This window comes from Telmatherina bonti, assembly GCF_933228915.1.
Source record: "Telmatherina bonti genome assembly, chromosome: 8".
In the NCBI taxonomy this organism is placed as follows: Eukaryota; Metazoa; Chordata; class Actinopteri; order Atheriniformes; family Telmatherinidae; genus Telmatherina; species Telmatherina bonti.
The window spans coordinates 13,440,458-13,462,356 of NC_136626.1; the positions used below are offsets into that span (position 1 = coordinate 13,440,458).

Consider the following 21,899-nt stretch of genomic DNA (forward strand, 5'->3'; position numbering starts at 1 on the left):
TTTCCTTTGTTTTCTGCACCTCAACATAGAGGTTGTTGATCCTGCACCCGCTCTCCAGATGTTCATCTGAGTCCTCCAACTCCTGCTGTGGAAGATTAGTCCCTCCACGGCTGCGTCACCAATCACATTACAGTTTCTCCACAGCAGATCAGTTAACCTTAATAGCAGCCATGGATTTTTTTTTGACAAAGTGCATGACTGAGTTTCCAGTTATGGAAAGGAAGCAGACTGGAAGGTGCTCTAACAGCAGAATGTAAGGAAAACTGGGACAAACCCATCCTGGAATCTGGCTATTACTGGTGCTTTGAGTAAAAAAACAAAGAAAATCACACTTTCATTACAAATAAATCATGCAGTGGGTACAGTACCAGACCAGGGCAGGAATCTCTGTATGATACTTTTAACATGTCCTGCTGGAAAATCTATCTAACAATTACAGATACAATAAAGCTCAATAGAAAAATAAACCAAATAAAAGAATTCAGTCCACAAAGAAATGGACAGAAAGTGGTGTGGAAGAGACGCAAGGAAATCCAAAATGACAAAAACAGCATAAAAAACAGATGAGACCAGATCTACACAGATTTACCGCCTGTGAGAAGGAGATTGAAACATTCAGCTTCAAAATATCATCGCACAAAACAAATCAAACACTCAACTGTTTTACACTTCCACATACACATACACACACACACACACACACACACCCTTACGCACTGTTTCCTGAACCCACTGGGCGTTAAAAGACACTGTTTTTCTTACGGCGCAAACAGAGGTGAAGCAACCACAGCCTGGGTGGAGCCAGCACCTCACAACTGAAACACCCATCATTTGGTAAGGTGCTGGAGATAATTATGCCCTTGTGGCTGCTGTTGCCATCAAAACTTGTCTGCTGTGTGGCACAAGAATTGGAGTGACTGATTGTGGTGTAAAAACTTAGATACCTGCATTTAACAAACACTGTCATTGGTCATTACTTAATCCTGTGCTCTACCTGATGCCTCTGAGCACGGGGAAAATACAGAAGTTGTTCAGCTTTGCGTGGTGAGTATGTGCATCACAGCCCGAGCTGAGTTCTTGTTTCACACACTGTCTGTGGGAGTATGAGGAAGTAAAGTTTGAACGTTGAGCTTGATGTCTTGTAGGTTACTGACTGCTGTTGGTTTTGACAGTCCCCCTGTGTGATGGCTGCAGTGTGAAGAAGACAAATTGTGGATTTTACCAGCACAGACGCAAAGACACACTGTGATTAGTGTGCATCTGAAGAGGGGAGGCTCACAGGAACAATGGTAAAGTAGCTCCCTTTCATTCTGCTTGAAATGTCTCAAAGGTTGATGCTTTGGAGGTAAAATTTAGTTTTAGCTTTTTTTTTTTTTTTTTTTTTTTTTTTTTAATGTTTCAAAGGCTTCTAAAAGTTTATCTTTTAAAAGGAGGCAGCTGGGTTCTTAAAAGTCTAGATTTACATGATGGAGGATTTGATAGCATGTCCCTGAAAGGAAATTCAGTTTCTTAGCAGAAGCAGCAGAATGAGTTTCCTCTTTTTAAGAACAAACCTCCCACTGAAGCCGATTCAAAGCAGCTGAACACTAGCACTCATAAGTTAAGCACAACTAACCATTGGATTGAATGAGAAAGTGTGTCCAAACTTTTGACTTCTACTGTATATTTAATAGTTTACTATAAAACTTTGATTTGAGGTTACACTGAGGAAATATATTTGACAAACAGTCAGAAAATACATCATGAAAGAATACAAAGAAGAACATATAGACATGAGGTGTGAAATAAGCAGAAAGAAAATGTTATATTTTAATAGGGGAAAAAAATCAAGCTTGTGTGCATCTCACATTGTTTCATGTTCTCAGGGGTCTAACAAAGAAAACCTCAGGCAGCTGCAGGAAGAGAACCAGTAGCATGTACAAAGTTTAGAGGGTTTCACAAGAGGCAGAGATGATGCTAGAGGAGGAAGCGGACTTCAGGAGAGGCCTTTAGTTTCGGTCATAACACTTCCTCCTCATGCTGAATATGATCCTCATACATCCAATATTGCTGTAGTTTCATTTTGCCACCAGTCACCTGGTTATTTCCAGCTGGGAAGTGATTCAGAATGAGCACATGAATAAATACCAGAGGTTTTAATGATGTGGTGAAAGGTCTACACAGGCTAATGCTCACTTTTGTGGCATATTTGTCCTTTTAAAAATGACTGACACCCTAATGAAGGAGGAAGGACAAAGTTAGAAACAAGTAGGGGCCGAGGAGGGTGACAAGTCTTGCAGGGTGATTCATGTTTTTTTTGCTAAACTTTTCAGAAAGTTCCGGTTTGTTGCAGCAAGATTTTTAGATCTCAGCTATTGAGACTTCTGCCCAAACAACACTGCAAAAGGTGATTAGCTTGTTGTGGTTGTCAGGGTATTGGATTTTTGCATTTTATCTCCCCACCAAATTTTCTCTGGTTAATGATCAGTGGGTCAAGAATTCAGTGTTTGTCAGTGAAATCTGATCTCAGCTGTGTGGGTTTCTTTCAGCTCTCCAGTAGAAGAGTTTGTCCCGTCTAAATTGGTTCAAAGGAGATTTAAACATCACTTTCCAGCTGCTGATGAGAACTAGTTAACTGATCAACACCCAGTCGCATTCACATTGTTGTTTCTGCTGACAGTATACCTAACCTAGTAACTGAAGACACCGGCGGGTTCAACAATCAGGTCAAGCTGTGCTTTCGAACAAATCATGAAAGAAGATCTGATGTGCACAATGATTCAGATGCAGTCGAGCATACAACTGGCATTTTACCAGCTGGGTCGGACCAATAAAACCAATCTAGAAGTCAGACATGTTCGAATTCAACTTCCTGTTTCAGCAAAACCAAATAATGACATAACTAAATGGATAAACTAAAATCCATCCATTGTGTTTTGAGTTGCATCAACTTCAATAACTCACATAGTTGTAATGAAATAAAAACATAATAATGAATCTTTCAGCTCAGTGAAAAAGCTTTATTTCAAATAAAGCCCCCATAAAATGAAAACTGTGTTACTTCATATAAATAAATAAATAAATTAAGCTATATCTGTTTATGTGTTTGTATTCAGACATTTATATTTGTACTTGTGAGTTCTGTCTAAAACTCCCCTTGAGGATATTTAAATTTAACAACAAAAACTGAGTGCACATATACTGCCCATACCTGGCTTTGTCCTCCATCTCTTCACTCTCGTTTCTTTAAAAGGTTGTGTGATTCATCTTTATTCTTTGGAAATACTAAGATAAAAATATCTATGGATTGAAACACACCATGTGCAAAAATTTCTCTGATATTTTCCATAAACAATGAAGAAATTACAATAAAACAGCAACAAATGTTGGGTTGAGTTGAGTTGAGCTGAGCTGAGTTGAGTTTATTTCAGTCAGTCATGCAATATCATAACATAAAACACAAACATATGGCAACATAAATACAAACATAAAACAATAACTGAAATGGGTTTTGGCTGAAGTGAAACCCTTATGAAAACCAAATCCTATTACCATTAAGGTACAACTTAAAGCAGCAAGCTTACAGCTATTTTGTGGAGAACAAAGATAGTTTCTAAGTAATTCTTTAAAAAATAAATTCTCGACAGTCATACACACATTACTTTTGTTGTTTCCACTCAATTGACTTAATTCTGTTTTAAGAAATAAGACAAAGCAAATAAAAATACAAGTTGTATATTGTAATGATCTAAGATCGTGTAGCTGATGAGTGTTTTATATTTCCACACATCTACGCCTCTGGCTGAGATCGTTCTGCTTTCAGTGTCTTTTTTAACTGTATATTTTTTATCAACATGAATTCCTCTTGAATTACAGCAGGTCTTACTGGATTTAAACCTTCGTTGAATAGTCCGGGAGCTCATTGTTATGAACCTTGTGCTTAACTACAGCTGTGCAAAGATCGACTAAATCACAACATTTTAACATTTTTAGGTCAATGAACAGTGAGTTGGTTGGAGCAACATAATCTGCATGATTTATTATTCTGACCGCTTTCTTTGGCAAAACAAAAATGGGTGACAATGTCATGAGTAAAAATAAAAATTAATGCTGAATTTAGGATACTGTTGTGACTCATTTGTTCTGTTAAGTGGCTACATCAGCAGACACTGATGCTAAAATGCATTTAATCCACGTTTTGTTTTTTTAAACTTTTTAAGAAAGTTTGTGAGGTGTACGTTGAGTCACTGTGAGGCACAATATACCTTAAAGAAATAAACCACAGCTCAACCACTTTGCCAGTGACAAATCCTGTCAGGCTTCACACATCAAACAGATGAGCATCTTTTGGAAGCAAAAGCAAAGGTTTCTCTGGTTTCAGCTGCAGCGAAGCTGCGTTACGAGAAAACCTTCGTAATTACAAAAAGTCACCTCAACACCCACCATTCAAACTATGAGTGTTTACTGTAGAATCAATTGTTTAGTGGGTTGGAAGAGCACTGAAAAACACTTCTCTACAAAGTCCAAGTTAGAAAATGAGCTAACCTCATCTGTGACCAGTTGCTTGGCAACCAGTCTCAATTTCCTGTAGTGATAACCACATTATGTTATGCTCTCAAAAGAAAAAAAGCCAAATGTCAAAACATAACTTAGTTATTAATCCACTTCATAATGATATTTATGTAACACTAATGCCATCTGAGAATAGTTTTAGTACGCTTATTGTTTCTTTTCTTGTGTTTTTATATCTTTTATTTTTTCTCTACCCGTTCTCTTCTTCATTCTCTCTTCCAATATTTATTTGTGCTTCTTTATTGTTTAAGTTGAACATTTTTATATAAACACAGAGCTTTAATCACTATTATACATCTATCAGTTCAACACAGGGAAGCTTTGCCAATGCAGTCCTACTTGGGAACATTTAGAAGACATTAGCAGCAAGTTTCACAGTAAAAACTTAGAAACTGTAGTCACACCTCCTGCTGGGATCCAGAATCGTCACATATCTATGTCTGCGTTTCCACGACTTATAATCAGAAATTTGTATTTTCATGATTTCTAATCAGGAATTTCTCATTGCATGTGAGCATGTGAGGAAACTTCTAAAGTACACGTGCAACATGCGCGTCTTTTTTTTTTTTTTTTTGCAATACTTACATTCTGCATCATGTGAAATAGTCACGAAGATGCAGTTGCAAAACTATAACATGGTCATAAACAGAAGTAAGATGGCGTATGTGTTGATGTCGTGCAAAATAACAGCATATGATCTTCATCCCACTCAATATCATCCAAGAAATTCATGCTTTTTTTCTGTCAGTTTCATTTATTTCCTTCAGACAGGTCACTGATACTTCTACAAATCATACTGCAGGCTATATACACACACATACACCAATATACACATACCTACATATATACCTATACAAACATATACATACTTATATGCATGAACATACACACATCCATGTATGCCCACACATACATATACATATACTCATGATTACATACATCTTCGTACCATCATCTGTACCTTCCTACATATGGACTTCTAACAATACTCGTGTACAAAATGGACAAGTCAGAAAAGAGTAAATGAGAGTAAGACATAAAGCACCACAGCTTACTTACCAGTTAACAGTAACAGGTTAGTATCATGTTGTCCTCTCAACAAGACAAACGGCTGCAGAAAACATTCTTCTGCACCTTCATCGTAACACCACAATGTCTTGGAAATTTGCACGTGTTCACATGTGCAGTAGATGCTGCTACAGCAACCAATCCTGTTGTTCTGTCAGCTTCAGCCGATCTGAGTTTTGGAAGTTCTCAAAGAAAACCACAAAGGACTCTCAATCCCATGTAGAGTTTTCTATTTCTTTCTCTGCTCTCTGTTTTAGGCAAAGTACCACTGGCAGAGTCAAAATGTGAAGCAAAGCGGAGTGGATGACATGGTCCTGCTGTCCAAGATCAACGAGGATGCTATCGTGGATAATCTGAAGAAGAGATACATGGACGATTACATCTTTGTATCCTACAAACTGTTAGATATTTTACTGTCTGTAATGTAAGTAACACAATCTTGGCGCGTTTAAATGGGCCATAGGAAGATTACTGACAGCTGAAGCTACAGGTGTGTCTAAGAAAACATCTTGTTTAGCTCTTAATTAGCACAGTTATGGAATTTGTGGGTAAGGAGGATGAGCTATAAGACCACCATAAATAGATTTTTTTTTAAAAGAGTATGTTGTGGGGTATTAATATCCCATCATGAATCACACACGTTTAGCATCTGCAACACAAACTCTGTGCTCATGTCACCCAACAAACTTGGAGATTTGCTTTCTGAAACACATGAATATGCATCAAACAAATAAACATATATGGGCATAAAAGCAAGACATTCACTCTTCCCCTTTGCATTAACTGCATGACTCAACAGCTCACTTCCTTCTTCTCAAAGCACAGCTTTAATTATCTCTAGAACGCAAAAAATAATGAAAAAAAAAATCACATTTAATTTGCATGCAAGAACAGCTGACATCACCTCACACAAAAGTGCTTCTAATATAAATCATAACAAGGTCTTTACCTCTGATTCATACTGTCATTAATGGATCATTTAGATCTGGGTGCTGAAGTCTGGCTGAGATCTAGTATCCTGCAACTTTTAGATGCAACCATCTCTGACTGAATCAAATGAAAGGTTCGTTGACAGGCCTCCGCAGAGCTGAATGACATGTGGAAGAGGGAATTCAGTATTTAGACGACAGGTAATCATTTAATCAACATCAGTTGACAATCAAAAGATATCAGACCTTGCAGTCATTTTTCAGGACCTCTTTAAGAGAAATCAGGAAGTATGTTCTGTCTTTAACTTCTGCGAGAGTCAAAACAGTAAAATACATCTAAAATAAAATCAAACTCTGAGGTCATGCAGCTTCAGTATTTCCACGACCACCAAATTGGCAAGTTGGTGTGGTTTTGTAGGGTGAAACGTTTAAATTACTTGTAAATTATTTTTAACAAGGAGTTTTGTGTGAACTGTGTCACAATATGTTAATCTTTAAGTGACAGTCATTTTGTCCAGTGCAGATATTAGAAAAAAATAATTAAATATGTTCAATAACAGGAAATGCAGTTGGATTTGGGATATCTTTAAGGGAGAAATTTGATCAAAAAGACATTATCAGACCCCCTTTTTTGGCAATATTATTTTTAAAAAATAATCATAAACAGCAATTTGGCTGATTTATTTAGTTCTTGATGATTATTGATGAAATGATACAAAAGCTCCTTTGAGATGTCCCAGAAGAAGTGTGGATGGCAGTACTCCTCAGGCAGCAAAAGAAATTAAACCGATCATTAAAAAAAAAAAAGAGAGATTTTGGTTTATGTTACAACAGATGGAAATCTGAGTAAAAAGTAGACAACACATAACTTTGTACTGAACAAAAAGAACATATATAAGTGTACATGTGACCCACCGGAATTGTGTGTTGGTGAATTTACACCCACTCACTGCTTGAGTTTCTCCTTATTTAGCTGTTTCCGGGTCACTTAATGTCTTTGAACATCAATTAGGATAATCCTCTCTCTATCTGGCTGAACCAGAACATAGCAGCTGCAGCATTCACATAAAATCCAGATATAAGTGGCTCACTTTTCCCACTGTCACGCTGATTCATGAGTGAGTGGGGTGGGGGCACATTTAATTTTGCTTTAGGAACATAATCATTGCAATCAAATTCCCAAATATCTGATTCTTTTCTTGTAACTATACCTGCAAGTTTTTCATAAACCTGCTTCATCTTACTTAAAATACTTAAAACTACAAATTCCAACACAACTCGGGCTTCAGTCTATAAATCAGAGACGATATTCACAAACTTTCCTGAACTTATCACCTCAGACGTACATTGGCCCAGTGTTGATATCAGTGAATCCATTCAAACAGATGCCGTATTTCACCGACAGGGAGATTGAGCTCTACCAAGGAGCTGTGAGTAATTCTTCATACCAGCTTCTGCAAACATGTGGCATTTGTGGCAGTGGCTCTTCCTGCAACTACAGTCCTCATCATTATTAACTGATCGGTTTCTTCCTGCAGGCCCAGTATGAGAATCCACCACACATCTACGCCTTAACCGATAACATGTACAGAAACATGATGATCGAAGGAGAAAATCAGTGTGTTATTATTAGGTGATCAGGACTGTCTGTTTTTTAAACCCACTATATCTGTTTTGATAATTTAATCCCCTTTTGTCACATTAATGCATTGTGTTTGTGTTTGTCTTGTCTGATGTGTAACATGCTGTGATGTTAGTGGTGAAAGTGGTGCCGGAAAGACAGTGGCTGCTAAATACATCATGGGTTACATCTCCAAAGTGTCTGGAGGTGGATCAAAAGTGCAGGTAGAGACAGCAGAAGACAACCTGCCACCTTTTCTATCCAAAATGACTCAAAATGCCTGTAATCTTCATGCAGCATAGTGTGTGGGGTATTCTGTGTTTCCAACTCTGTCATTGTCTGTTACAGCATGTAAAGGACATCATCCTGCAGTCAAATCCACTGTTGGAAGCGTTTGGTAATGCAAAGACAGTCCGCAACAACAACTCTAGTCGTTTTGTGAGTAGCAGTTTTACTTAAACACTAATTGTGGATTTCATTTGATGAAGCATGTTTTTTTTGTTCATCATTTTAAATGAGTAGATTTACATTTTTTTCCATACTGCTAAGCACGCACAACTTCAGAAATGGTAACAGGATTAATTACGATGACATTTAAAAAAGGGTAAATCCCATCTTGTCTCATCTTTTACCTTTTTCTCCAGCTCATTTGACATTTGGCACAGACAGTCAAAAACCCTCCAAATAGCTTGAAATGACTTTTGCTGTAAAAACAAGCTGCTGCAAAACCAGCGATCCTGCAGTCAACATCAGTTTTGTAACAAATGCACAAACATGAACTGATTAAACCACAATATTAAACATTGTAAACAGTAATATTTAGATTATTATATAGTTTTATTCAGCTAATAGTATGTTGACTATTTAAATCTATTAGGCCGAGCCATAAAGATCCTAAATGAGTTTTTATGTGTATATGAAATACTCAGCTCTGCTCAAAATACTCATTTACTGATTAGTTACACTGATATAATGCAGCAGTAAAAGGTTGTTGGAGCTGTTATGCATATTTGATGGTTAAAAAAAAAAAAAAAAGTTCCTATCACCCCACTGGTTTCTCATCAGCAAGAATTTCACACTTAAACCACATCAGTGTGCGCATGTGCATTACAAAGCATCACTTTATGAAATTTCCTGTTAACTTTGAAGCATCTGAGGACTTGTTTAAGGACTGTTGCAGTTTGATGCACGCTCACTGTATTTTTGCTCATTCAGACAAAGCAAACGTGGATGCTGCACTGCTTGAGTGCTCAAAAAGGGGGATTTTTTCAAATTTGTCTTTTGTTTTGCATCTGATCTGCTGACCAGATTTCACAGATTTATCTGATCAAACACCCAAACCATGATTATTGGCTTTGTTTTTTGTTTTTCTTTTTGCAACCTCCAGGGGAAGTACTTTGAGATTCAATTCAGCAGAGGAGGAGAACCAGACGGAGGCAAAATTTCAAACTTCCTGCTGGAGAAGTCGAGGGTGGTGAGCCAGAATGAGAGCGAGAGGAACTTCCACATTTACTATCAGGTCAGAGCTTGATAAGCACAGACACAAAGCCATGTCAAAGTTCATCAAAACACATTAAGTGCAATCTTAAATTAGAAAAATGCCACATTCAGAAAAGATCCAAACCATGTGACTTCTTCCTTACCTGCACGATTGCCTTTCAGCTGATAGAGGGTACCAACACTCAGCAGAAAGAGGGCCTGGGCATCATGACCCCTGAGTACTACTACTACCTCAACCAGTCAGGAACCTACAAGGTGGATGGGACCAATGACAACAAAGACTTCCAGGAGACTATGGTATTTACTATGGAAACCATACAACAGTAGTAATATGTGGCTATTATAACATGCTAATGGGTCTCATAGGCAACAAGTTCAAGTCTAATTGATAACCTTTAATTGTCAACTAATGTAGCCTCTCATGGAGTTCTTGGAGGATGTAAAACAAGAGATTGAAGTGAGGTTAATGGAAACACAAACTTATTCAGAAGTCATCTGATATTATTCCTCTAATTTTGATCGATTGAATCCTAAACATAGCAACACCTCAGAACTCTTTCACAGCTTAATTACATTTTAAGAAATGAATGGCAAATAGCTTTTGCTGGTCCAAGTGTATTTTATTCAGCGTCAAAGCTTTCACAGTCACTTGTAGGCTCTTCCTCAGAAGGTCCATGATCAGAGCTGACAACATACCCCTGATCTGAAAAACAGGGAGCAGGAGGAGGCAAGGGAGAGCATGTAGAGAGATGATCCTAGAAGGGTGGTTGGAGAGGAAGAGAGAAGATGAATGGATGAGAGAGAGGCAGAAAAAGGATGAGGAGGAGAGAAAAGGATGGAGAAGTTGAGAAAAATATGACAATCAGGCTTCCTGTGATTAGAGGAGCATAAATTTACCATTTATTTATGGTCAATAAATGCACTCTACGTATATCACAATTTCCTTGTCTTATCACTCAGATCTCACTTTGATCTACAAGCCACACACACACACACACACACACACACACACACACACACACACACACACACACACACACACACACACACAGTCAGCACTTCTCTATCTGTGCAGTTTTTTTCTCCACAGTCTCTGTTTTTATGCTGTGGTTTCCAGGAGGCCATGCAGGTGATCGGGATCCCAGGTGACATCCAGACTCAGGTGCTGCAGATCATTGCAGGCATTCTTCACCTGGGAAACATTAGTTTCATAGAGGCAGGCAACTACGGGCAGGTGGAGAGCACAGACTGTGAGTGAAGCACGCAAACTCACTGACACACCTTTTGTGTCACACAATATATGCAACCACATAATGATTCACTCCACCATGCATGTGTACATATATTTCCATTCACCCTTGAGTTTATGAGGCAAATTAAAACCTCAGCAGCACAAAAGCAACCCCCAGGCTCGCTTTCAGCTAATTAATAAGAACTGCTTGTTCATCTTCTCTTGTTGGCTGCCAAGGGATTCCCTGCTCAACAAACAATGTGTTTATATTCATGGTATCACATTCGCCACCCTGCACCTGTCTGTGTGTGTTTTCACAGTGGAAAGTTATGATTTATGTCCATGCAGTATGTATCCGCAGTCATGAAGCAAAACACATCAGAATCTTTATTACAATCTTATTTTATTTACCTCCAGCTAATAGGATCATGCTAATTTATGCTTCACTTTTGTCTGCACCAGTGCTCGCTTTCCCCGCCTACCTGCTGGGTATCGACCCAAACCGGCTGCAGGACAAGCTGACCAGCCGGAAGATGGATTCAAAGTGGGGAGGGAAGTCTGAGTCCATCAATGTGACTCTGAATCAGGAGCAGGCCACCTACACCCGTGACGCTCTGGCCAAAGCTCTTTATGCACGCCTCTTTGACTTCCTAGTGGAGGTTGTTTATTTTTTTTATTATGCATTTTCAGCAAAAACAGACTAAATAGAATTAATCTTCTAGTTCAGTTCAGCAGACATTTGTTTTATATGTCTGCTTCAGGCCATCAATAAAGCCATTCAAAAACCATATGAGGAATTCAGCATCGGGGTTCTTGACATTTATGGCTTTGAAATATTTCAGGTTAGTGCTCTTGTAGCTCACAGATACGAAACATTTATGGGCTGATAATAAAACATGAAATTATCATTTTACAGATAATACGGGACAGCAGGGTTTATCTGATGGTCATCTAATATTCACTGTGTTGTATTTTCTTCCAGAAAAATGGATTTGAGCAGTTTTGTATAAACTTTGTCAATGAGAAACTGCAGCAGATCTTTATTGAACTCACTTTGAAGGCTGAGCAGGTAAATACAGAGTTTTTTTTTTATTGTATCTGAGCATCTCTTGAATCTCTAATCTTTTGTCTTCTCTTTAATCTGAATATGATCTGAGTACATTCCCTTGAAACCTATTTCTATTCTCCTCGTATTTTCTCTCAGGATGAGTATGTTCAGGAGGGCATTAAGTGGACACCCATTGAGTACTTCAACAACAAGATTGTGTGCGATCTTATTGAAAATAAATTGGTAAGCACATACCAGCTCCCCTTTATAAATGATTACATTACAAAGGGATCTTCCTTCTTTACACTCATTATCTCATGACTAACCTTGTCAGAGTTTTATTTGTGGGATTTACTATTACACCAAAACAGTTTTGAATAAGAAGTACAAGTTGTAATGTTCTCCATTAAAGTATTCAAACATCCATCTTTTAAACGCAGAGCCCTCCTGGTATTATGAGTGTGCTGGATGATGTGTGTGCCACCATGCATGCCAAAGGAGAAGGTGCAGACGGCACTCTGCTGCAGAAACTGCAGGCTGCAGTAGGAACACACGAGCACTTCAACAGCTGGAACTCCGGCTTTGTGGTGCATCACTATGCCGGGAAGGTAGGAACCTGAAACCAACTCCAGGATACAGCAGAAATATTATATTTTCATGATGTATTTGTAACCTTGAAGAAATGTTTGCGATGCCACTTACATAAAGTTGTTGATTAATCTTGCATGACACGTATAAAATCCAACTTCAGGTATCGTATGATATCAACGGCTTCTGTGAGAGAAATCGGGACGTCCTCTTTCCTGATCTCATTGAGCTCATGCAAAGCAGCGAATAGTAAGTCTCCTTCACTGAACAAAGGCCTTAACTTATGGCATTTTAAGTTTGTAAAATAAAAATAAAAACTCACTAAAATAAATGTGTTTTTAGTAACTTCATTCGTAGTTTGTTCCCTGAAAACCTCAACACAGACAAGAAAGGCCGGCCAACCACAGCCAGCTCAAAGATCAAGGTAAAAGTATTTTTTCCTCTGTTTGACCCTACTGACTTATACTGGAAGAAAGATGGCTGCTTTGTGTTGTAACAGAACAGTGATTTTACCAACAGAGACAAGCCAATGAGCTGGTGAACACTCTGATGAAGTGCACGCCTCATTATATCCGCTGCATCAAACCCAATGAGACAAAAAGGCCAAAAGACTGGGAGGAGAGCAGGTCTGTATGCTCGCTGCCACACATGCAAGCAGTAAAACACAAACCAGTAAATCCCTCTTGATTAATGCAGGTTTCCCATCTGCTTCTAGGGTCAAGCATCAAGTTGAATACCTCGGGCTGCGGGAAAACATACGTGTACGGAGAGCTGGCTTTGCATACCGCAGGGTCTTCAATAAGTTTCTGTTGAGGTGAGTTTGACAGCTTTATGAATGATGTTTATGTGCCATGGAAGAACAAAATAAGTCAAGAACTCATCTGTTTCTGGGGTTTGGTGTGCTTTCGTGTGTTCGCTGTTGAATACAGGTATGCCATTTTAACAGCTGAAACATGGCCGTGTTGGAGGGGACCAGAGCAGCAGGGGGTCCTTCATCTCCTCCGGTCTGTCAACATGGATAATGACCAATACCAGATGGGACACACCAAAATCTTCGTTAAGAACCCAGAATCGGTACAAAGATCCAAATATGTGTATTATCATCATATATTTCACCCTATAGGTGGTATTTTCTTTCGCACAAACCAACTTATGTTGCATATAAGACATTTAAAAAGCTTTTTTAAAATAAGTGGTACATTGTAATAAAACTATAATGCAATTTTCTGCTCTGTTTACTTTTGTTATGGGGATTATCTGCTACCACATAATGAACTCAAAAACAACAAACAGATAAAAAAAAAACTATTAAAAACCATTAAAATATTAGATGTTTAAAGGTGGAGTATGTAAGATTTACAATATTTAAAAAATAAATAAACTAAAAAATAACTACAATCATAATTAGATAGTTTTTTTAAACATGTAGTTTCCAGTCTGTCCATATTTGATGTGTTATTAAATTACAAGTTTAATAAATGACAAAGACCCTTAAATGTTTGCTTACCAGTAAAAAAAAAAAGTGCTTTTTGTCATTTGTCATTAATTAAAATTGTAATTTAATAACGCATCAAATATGAACACACTGGAACCTACATGTTCAAAAAATCTAATTATGATTGTAGTTATTTTATTAATTAATTAATTTTGAAAATATTGAAAATCTTACATACTCCACCTTTAAACAGTTTTTTTTTTTACCACCTGCTATATTCTGTTCAGCTGTTTCTGCTGGAAGAGATGAGGGAGAGGAAGTTTGACACCTTTGCCAGGATCATACAGAAGTCCTGGAGAAGATACATTGCCAGGAAGAAGTATGAACAGATGAGAGAAGAAGGTAAGCAGTAAAAAAAAAAGAAAAAGTCCTCTGTATTCCTCACACTCCTGAGTTCTGCGCTGAAGTGTTTGTCCTTCATCTTGCCACTCAGCCTCAGACATCCTGTACAACTCCAAAGACCGGAGGAAGAACAGCATCAACAGGAACTTTGTTGGAGACTACCTCGGACTGGAGCAGAGACCTGAGCTGCGACAGTTCCTGGCCAAGAGGGAGCGTGTCGACTTTGCCGATTCGGTGAACAAGTTTGACCGCAGGTTCAAGGTGAGAAGCTTTGACTTGAAAGGCTGTTATTGATTACAGACAGTCAAGATGACTAATTCTTCAGAAAAATCCTTCAAAAGCTGAGATTAAAACATGAATACCCATTACCATGGCTTCTTCCCCTTTCTTTGAATTTTCACTTCTTTTTTTTTTCCCCTCATAGTCTATCAAAAGAGACTTGATCTTGACGCCTAAGGGCATCTATCTGATTGGTCGGGAGAAGGTGAAGAAAGGACCAGAGAAAGGGCAAATCAAAGAGGTGCTGAAACGAAAGCTGGAGTTTGGAAGCATCAACGGCGTCTCTCTCAGGTAGATCTCTTATTTACAAGAGCATACAAATTGGAGCATTTGTGGTTAAAGTGATGATAAATACAGAGTGAGCGCTCTGCAGTTTCATTAACCAAAGTGTGAACAGCGTCTGCAGCTGCAGGAGTAAATTTAGCTGAGGCCACATTGGGCAGTGCCGAGCATTCACCAGCTTGGTTCTTCTTTTAAATGTCACACCATCTAATAAAGTGATCTTCTCAGGAACTGTGTAAAATGCACAAATAACTAGATTTTTAAAGCCATGATTAATATCCAAGTTATGAAAGGTAGGGTTGGGATTGAAATTAATTTCCCCAATATAAATAAATTAATAGATGGACAATAAAAATATTTTTTCCACTTATCAGTTCCCTGATCAATTCAGTTCAATTCATATTTTATTTATATAGCACATTGACCAAAGTGCTGAACAAAATTAAAATCAAATTAAAAGTATGTATACTAATGCTATCAATAAAACTATCTTTGGTTTAAAATAACATACTACGAGGACAACGAGGTAAAAAACAGTAAAACAGGTAAAAACAACAATAAAACCCAAGTAAGAGAAAAAATGAAGTCAGTAGACATTTAAATAAAATACAAAAATAAAATAAAAGTAGCCAATATATCCTGTTTATCTAAGTTTTAAATGCCAGGGAGAAGTAATGGGCTTTTAAGCTGCACTTAAACTGCTTTAGCTTCAGGCTTGAGGCTGTTCCACAGTCGAGGATCTGCAACTGAGAAAGCTGATTGAACACATTGACAAACTTTGGATAAAAGAAATTTGAGATTATTTCTCAGTCTGGAATTATGTTTATGATCACATTGAACCTACTTCTGTGAGAGTGATGACAACATGAAATGCAGCTGATTAATGTGATCTGGTTTTCTGTCATTTATAATAAACACATTTTCGAGTACAAATTGAAAAAGTTGTTCATTTTACAAGCACATTTTTATCTGTTATTGCAAAAACTCAATACTTACAGTCATCACAGTGAGAGGTTTGTCGCTTGAAAGACTTTTTGAACGTGATTATCTGAGATCATTTGAAAATTATTGCATGATCTTCAGATAACATTTTTGTCACAAGAAAAGATAGTAAAGCTTGTTTTCTGCTAACTCCATATAGGTGAAACAGGTTGAAGGTTAAACTTTGGTTTCAAACTCCCCCCGCCTCCACACACGCACACACACACACACACACACACACACACACACACACACACACACATACACGGCTGTCTACACTGAAAAAAAAGTCATAATCAGAACTGGAAGTGTAATTGACTGATGATTCACAATCCAGTCTACAGACAGAAGAACATTGTACTTCTGCTCTACTGCTTCTGCTGTTACTGGAAACGGCTTGAACAGATTTTTTGATGACCTAAAAACACTTTATGGCTTTTAACCTGATAAAAAAAATTACTTGTATTTTTACATGTCATTGTCACCCATTCACACACACACACACACACACACACACACCCCGATAGGCATATAGTATAGTATATTAGTATATTAAACTTCAGCTGGGATAGACTGCCCATGACCCTGAACTGGATAAATTCTTCATCAGAACTGAATGAGTGAATAAATTATTCCCTTTTTTTGGATATATAAGCTCAGTCAAAGACATTTTGAAGGTCTGGACAATATAAAGGTAAAACTTTAAGTCTAATCTCACCAGCAACAGCAGCAACAAAATGTAACGAACACACTTATGTGTCGTATGATGTTGCATTGCATCATATTGTATCGCATCGTATGACATGGGTTCAAGACGCACGATACTTTGTCATTTAGTTCATTTTGCTTGGTATGTTAGGAATGTATGCTTAGGAATAAACAGGCAAGAATGAGATGCTGTTTCTCAGCAGAAATAAACTCAAAGCCACCAGAGAGCATCAACCTTCACCAGGCCAGTGTCCTGTTGTTTGGTTGTTGTTTTATTTATTTATTTTCTTTCATTTTATCTTTGCCTGTGATTCTTATATTCTGCAGTCATTTAGCAGACACCTTTATCCAAAGTCACCCACATATAGGCACTGGTTTTTGAGTTAGTAGCTCTAATGGCATGAATGAACCCTTCTTCTCCCTACAGCAGCGTTTCTCAATCCTGGTCCTCGGAAACCACTGCCCTGCATGTTTTAGCTCCTTCCAACTCCAACACACCTGATTCAGATTGAATAAACCGCTTATCAAGTATGTTGTAAGTCTGCCAACGAGCCTTTGAGTCAGGTGTGTTAAGTAGGGTTACCTCTAAGACATGCAGGGCGGTAGTCCCTGAGGAACAGGATCGAGAAACACTGCACTACAGTAAAGAACTCTTTAAAAGATTCCTGAATCCAGACGGCGGTACGGATCACTCTCAGGATCTAATCACTTGTTCTTTATTACATTTCCAAGATTTCCTGAAAAATTTATTCAAATCTGTCCATAAATTTTTTGAGTTATGTTGCAAAACAGACAGACAGACCAATTAAATACCTGAATGCTGAATACCAGACCTCTGTGTCAGCGAAGGTAATAATTAAGCAACCGATGTAATAAATGTCCTGTCAGCATGAGTATGTGTGCACAAAAAGAAGGGAGGGAGCGTACAAATATAAAAACTATTTGTTTTTCTGCAGAGGCAGTGTTTTAAATAGATAGAGCAAACTGAGTTAACAAGTCTTGAGAGCAACTCTGTGCTTTCAGGTGTTTTATGTGTGTGTGTGTGTGTTTGTGTGTGTGTGTGTGTGTGTGTGTGTGTGTGTGTGTGTGTGTGTGTGTGTGTGTGTGTGTGTGTGTGTGTGTGTGATGGCCATTTTTTAAGTAAACGTTGAATTTGTGAATTTACAGCTGATGAGCTTTGAAGCTTACCATTTAAAGTGATACTCAAAACATCATAATTTGCTTGTTGTTGTTCCACATGTTATACTAAATAGATTCAGGATGAAGCGATCAGTCAGCCGTACATTTAGACGGAGGCAGATGTTCTTTGTTTAAGTGATTGAAAATATCAAAGCATATAAAGGACAGAATCTGATCCTGCTGGCTTTCATTTTAACGTTAAACTTCTGTCAACAAAAGATTTTAACTTTGTTTCTTTTCTCAAGAATTGAGTCAGCTATGAGTGGAATGCCATGCGCTTACTGGTGTGCGTGCTGGTATTTATTTAACTTTTTCTTTCAGTACGAGGCAGGATGACTTCTTCATCCTGCATGAGGGTCAGTACGACAGTCTCTTGGAGTCCAACTTTAAGACAGAGTTCCTCAGTTTGCTCGCCAAACGCTATGAGGATGTGACCAAGAGGAAACTGACAATCTCCTTTTCAGACAGGTGGGAGGAACACAAACCTTTACTGACAACAGGAATAGTCAAACAAGCTACGAACACACTTTCCTTTCTCTCAGACTGGAGTTTAAAGTGAAGAAGGAGGGCTGGGGTGGAGGCAGCTCCAGGTTGGTGGTGTTCCAGAGGGGTGCTGGGGACCTCGCCCAGCTCAAACCTGGAGGGAAGACCCTCACCATTACAATAGGAGATGGTCTACCTAAGTCCTCCAGTAAGTAAAAAAAAAAAAAAACAATAGTGAAGCAAATATCCCAGAAACAAAACCAAGGTGAATCTTTAAAGTTAGTATTTTAATCTTAAGTAAAAAGACAGAAAGACAAGCATCCTTGAAAAGCAAATAGAAAAGTCACCACTAGAGATGCCAGATATTATCCGCAAACCAATATTATCATCTGATATCGACATTAAAATGCAATATTGGAAAATATCGGTATTGGTTTTTACTTTTTAAACAACATAACATTTACATAACATGCACATATTATGTATCAAACTCTTCAGCTAAGTCTCTTCAAACTCAAAATGACTAAATATGACAGATGTCATGTATAGTTTTCCAGATATTTTTGTCTGTTTGGCACATCTCACTCCAAAAACGTTGGTATCGGTTGATACTGGATAATAAGAGTTTGACCAAATCAGAGTATCGGATATCAGTAAAAAAAAAAAAAAAAAAAAAAAAAAGTCAATATCAAACATCTCTAATAACCACAGATGAGTTTCTTGATCCAAATACTGTAACCATTCATTTGTTTCATCAGAGCCAACCAGGAAGTCTGCTCCACAGTCCCATGGTGGCGGGAGAAACCACATGGCTACCAGAGGTAAGTCAGCCTGGACTGATCCCAGTTGGAAGTCTCCAGTTTGTTCTTACTTTTCCTCCCTTTTTTCTCCGTTCAGCGTACCAGAATGGAGCAGCCAAGTTTTCCAGGGCCCCTCCCAGTCAGCAGTCAGATATCACATATTCCTCCCCGCAGAAACATGGCAGGCCACCCAGCATGGCCCTACCCAAACTGGGCTCCATGAAAGCTCCCCGAGCCCCAGCTCATAACCAGCACCACCAGGGAAACATGGACTTCCTTAATGTTCCGGATCAAGGCATGTCAGGGTAAGAGAGATCAGCTCAGCCTGTGGCTGTGACAGCAGGAGGAACGACGGACTGGTTGGAGCTCATGAATACAATAACATAGTGAAGTTTTGTAGATCTGTTAGGTTTGGGGGTTTATTTGCATCAAAGGTGCCAAAGGTGGGACTTAAATGATTGTAGACATAGAATATTTCTTACAGTAAACATGAGGAGAAAAACCTACAGTCTGTCCTTAAGTGAACTTTGGGTGTTAAACGTTCATAGACTGAGAGCTGTAAATCTTCAGAACAAAGTACAGAAACACACACCTGGACACTCCCCACATAAAATAATCATAAATATTAAAATCTTATCTACTGAAGGGAAGTTCCCTTTGCACATGTAGTTTTCTTTTTGCTGTAATTGTCCATGCAGAGGGTGTTTTTTCCTGAATTATTTTAAAACATATTGCACTTACCGTGTCTGCGTTCTGCAAAGTGCTCATTTTTTCATCCATTAACATTTGTACAGAACTTTCTACATTTAAAGTGCTATTTGAACACTTTACCTTTAAATTACTGCATATATATAAAAAATCCTAGACTTTTTTTACCTTTTAACTACATCTAAAGTTGTCATCTTGTACTGAATTACAGAAAGTAGACGGTGATTGTGGCAGGATATGACCAGATGTGCAGCTGATTGGAGGAGCTCGTGAGGGGGCGGACCCACTTTGAGTGGCGTTCTGTGGGGGTCTGGTTCTCTTGGATGTTGTGCTTGGGGGTGGATTGCTCGAGGGCTCATGGGACCCTGAGCTCTGTCTGCTGCTGGGGGTCCAGCACCTGCTGGGACTGGCTATCCCTGGCTTCCTGTGCTGTGTTGCTGTGGGATGATCTGGTTGGGGCCTTCCTCTGCTGCCCTCTGAGCGAATGCATGTCGTTTCCGTAGAGGGCAGGCTGGGACTCAGGCTCTGGGGCGGCAGCTTGTCTTCTGTTTCCTGGAAGTGACATGGTCTGCCTCTGATCTTAGCAGTAACCTGGCTGTATTTGCATAATCACAGTTCACATTTTGCCCTGACATTTACCAACCTGCAAGCGGATCCAGTCACCGTCTTGCCCTGTTGGTTCAGTTGCCAACGACTACAGTTATAGTTGTGCTTTTTCTTTGTTTCTGATCTTTTTGTTGTTGTGATGCAAGTTCTTTTTTATGCTCTCAAAGATTGTCATCCTTGTTTTTCCTGAAAATCCTGCAGGTGATTTTCTGTTTGGTTTTGAGTGTAGCAGCTGAATATCTGGTTTTTCCTGTTTAGAACGAATGGCTCATTTTGTTACTTTGTATCTGGCGTATTCGTGTCTCTTTTTTCCTCTTTACTCTCTTTTCTATTCTGTCCTTTATTTCCCTCTCTCCCTTCTAATCAAATACAGCATTAGTAAACAGGTATATTTACAATTTACAGGACATTTTAATGGAGAAAAAGTAATGTAAAGAATAATTTTTAATCATAAAGGGGGGTGTTATATCCATATTATTGATCATTGTTTGTCCACCAAAGTAAACAAAATAAAAAAACGAAGAAAAAAACGACTCAACTCTTTACAATTTGCAGCTCATTTCATTCCTTAATCATTTTTCTTTTTTGTCACAGGAAGCAGAGGAAAAGGAGCATCAGCCATCGACCTCTTCCTGCTCCTAAACCCCCGTCGCAACCTCAGGGTCCCCGCTGCCGGGCGTTATATCAGTACATCGGCCAGGATACGGATGAGATCAGCTTCGATGTCAACGATGAATTTGATCTTGTCAAAGAGGGTGTGTGTAGCCAGAAGAATGAAATGTTAAAATGTTGAGGAGTCATTTGAAGTGATTAATGCCTCTGTTTTGTCTTTCTCTGTGCAGATCCATCGGGCTGGTGGACGGGTAGGATTGGAGGAAGGGAAGGCCTCTTCCCTGGTAACCATGTGGAAAAGATTTGATTGGGAGCTTCACGTGGACTTGTTTTTGTTTTGATGAGGAATGCATCTGTACTGATGAATGCAACACATTCTGTTGTTTTAAAAAAAAAAGCTGCCTAAGGGAAAGAGGACAGTTTACAGGAGATCCTTGCTGATGTTTGAGCCCCATCTAAGTTGCCTGGCAGGAAACTTTTACGAAGACAGCGTGAGAGAGCCTGTTGTGTTTTAACATCATGGTCATGATTGTTAAAACGCAAGGCAAAGGTGTTCAGGTGTCATATCTGTTGTGGTGTCAAATGACCCTGCTGTGAATGACCCAGCAACATGATCTATGACTTCATCTGAGGGCCCACATCACCTTCCTTTGTGTTGTTCCTCAATGAGAGACTCGAAACTGTTGTTTAAGCAACAGCTGAAAATACTGCATTGACCCTTGTCTCAGTGTTTCTACTTGCCTTCAGCTTTACGCAAGACCAGCTCCTGTTACTGCTCAGTGTTCTTGATTAAATCAACTACTTCTAGTAGAGTAAGAATAGAAATTTGAATAATTTTTGTATGCAAGCGAACTTGATTCAACATATCCAACTTGCTTCCAGGATTTT

The 21,899-nt window shown here is 38.6% G+C and overlaps 1 protein-coding gene across 1 annotated transcript; it reads left to right on the top strand.

Moving 5' to 3' along the window:
- Positions 1–1,195: 1,195 nt before the first annotated feature.
- On the top strand, positions 1,196–21,337 carry myo1f (myosin IF). The gene is made up of 28 exons (XM_079245291.1): positions 1,196–1,289; positions 5,877–6,005; positions 7,889–7,978; positions 8,087–8,181; positions 8,306–8,393; positions 8,518–8,607; positions 9,557–9,688; positions 9,832–9,966; positions 10,787–10,919; positions 11,363–11,559; positions 11,662–11,742; positions 11,883–11,969; positions 12,105–12,191; positions 12,389–12,556; positions 12,700–12,785; positions 12,879–12,960; positions 13,056–13,162; positions 13,252–13,350; positions 13,466–13,610; positions 14,259–14,373; positions 14,465–14,634; positions 14,798–14,943; positions 18,124–18,270; positions 18,345–18,493; positions 19,044–19,106; positions 19,183–19,390; positions 20,994–21,154; positions 21,242–21,337. Exons 1-28 carry the CDS (start codon positions 1,287–1,289, stop codon positions 21,316–21,318), a joined length of 3,270 nt encoding a protein of 1,089 aa, XP_079101417.1. The 5' UTR covers positions 1,196–1,286; the 3' UTR covers positions 21,319–21,337.
- Positions 21,338–21,899: the final 562 nt, after the last annotated feature.

Excerpts from the sequence above, each read along its gene's own strand:
- myo1f (XM_079245291.1), top strand. Across the intron at positions 10,920-11,362 it reads GCAGGTGGAGAGCACAGACT|TGCTCGCTTTCCCCGCCTAC; the intron begins GTGAGTGAAGCA and ends TGTCTGCACCAG. Across the intron at positions 21,155-21,241 it reads ATTTGATCTTGTCAAAGAGG|ATCCATCGGGCTGGTGGACG; the intron begins GTGTGTGTAGCC and ends TTCTCTGTGCAG.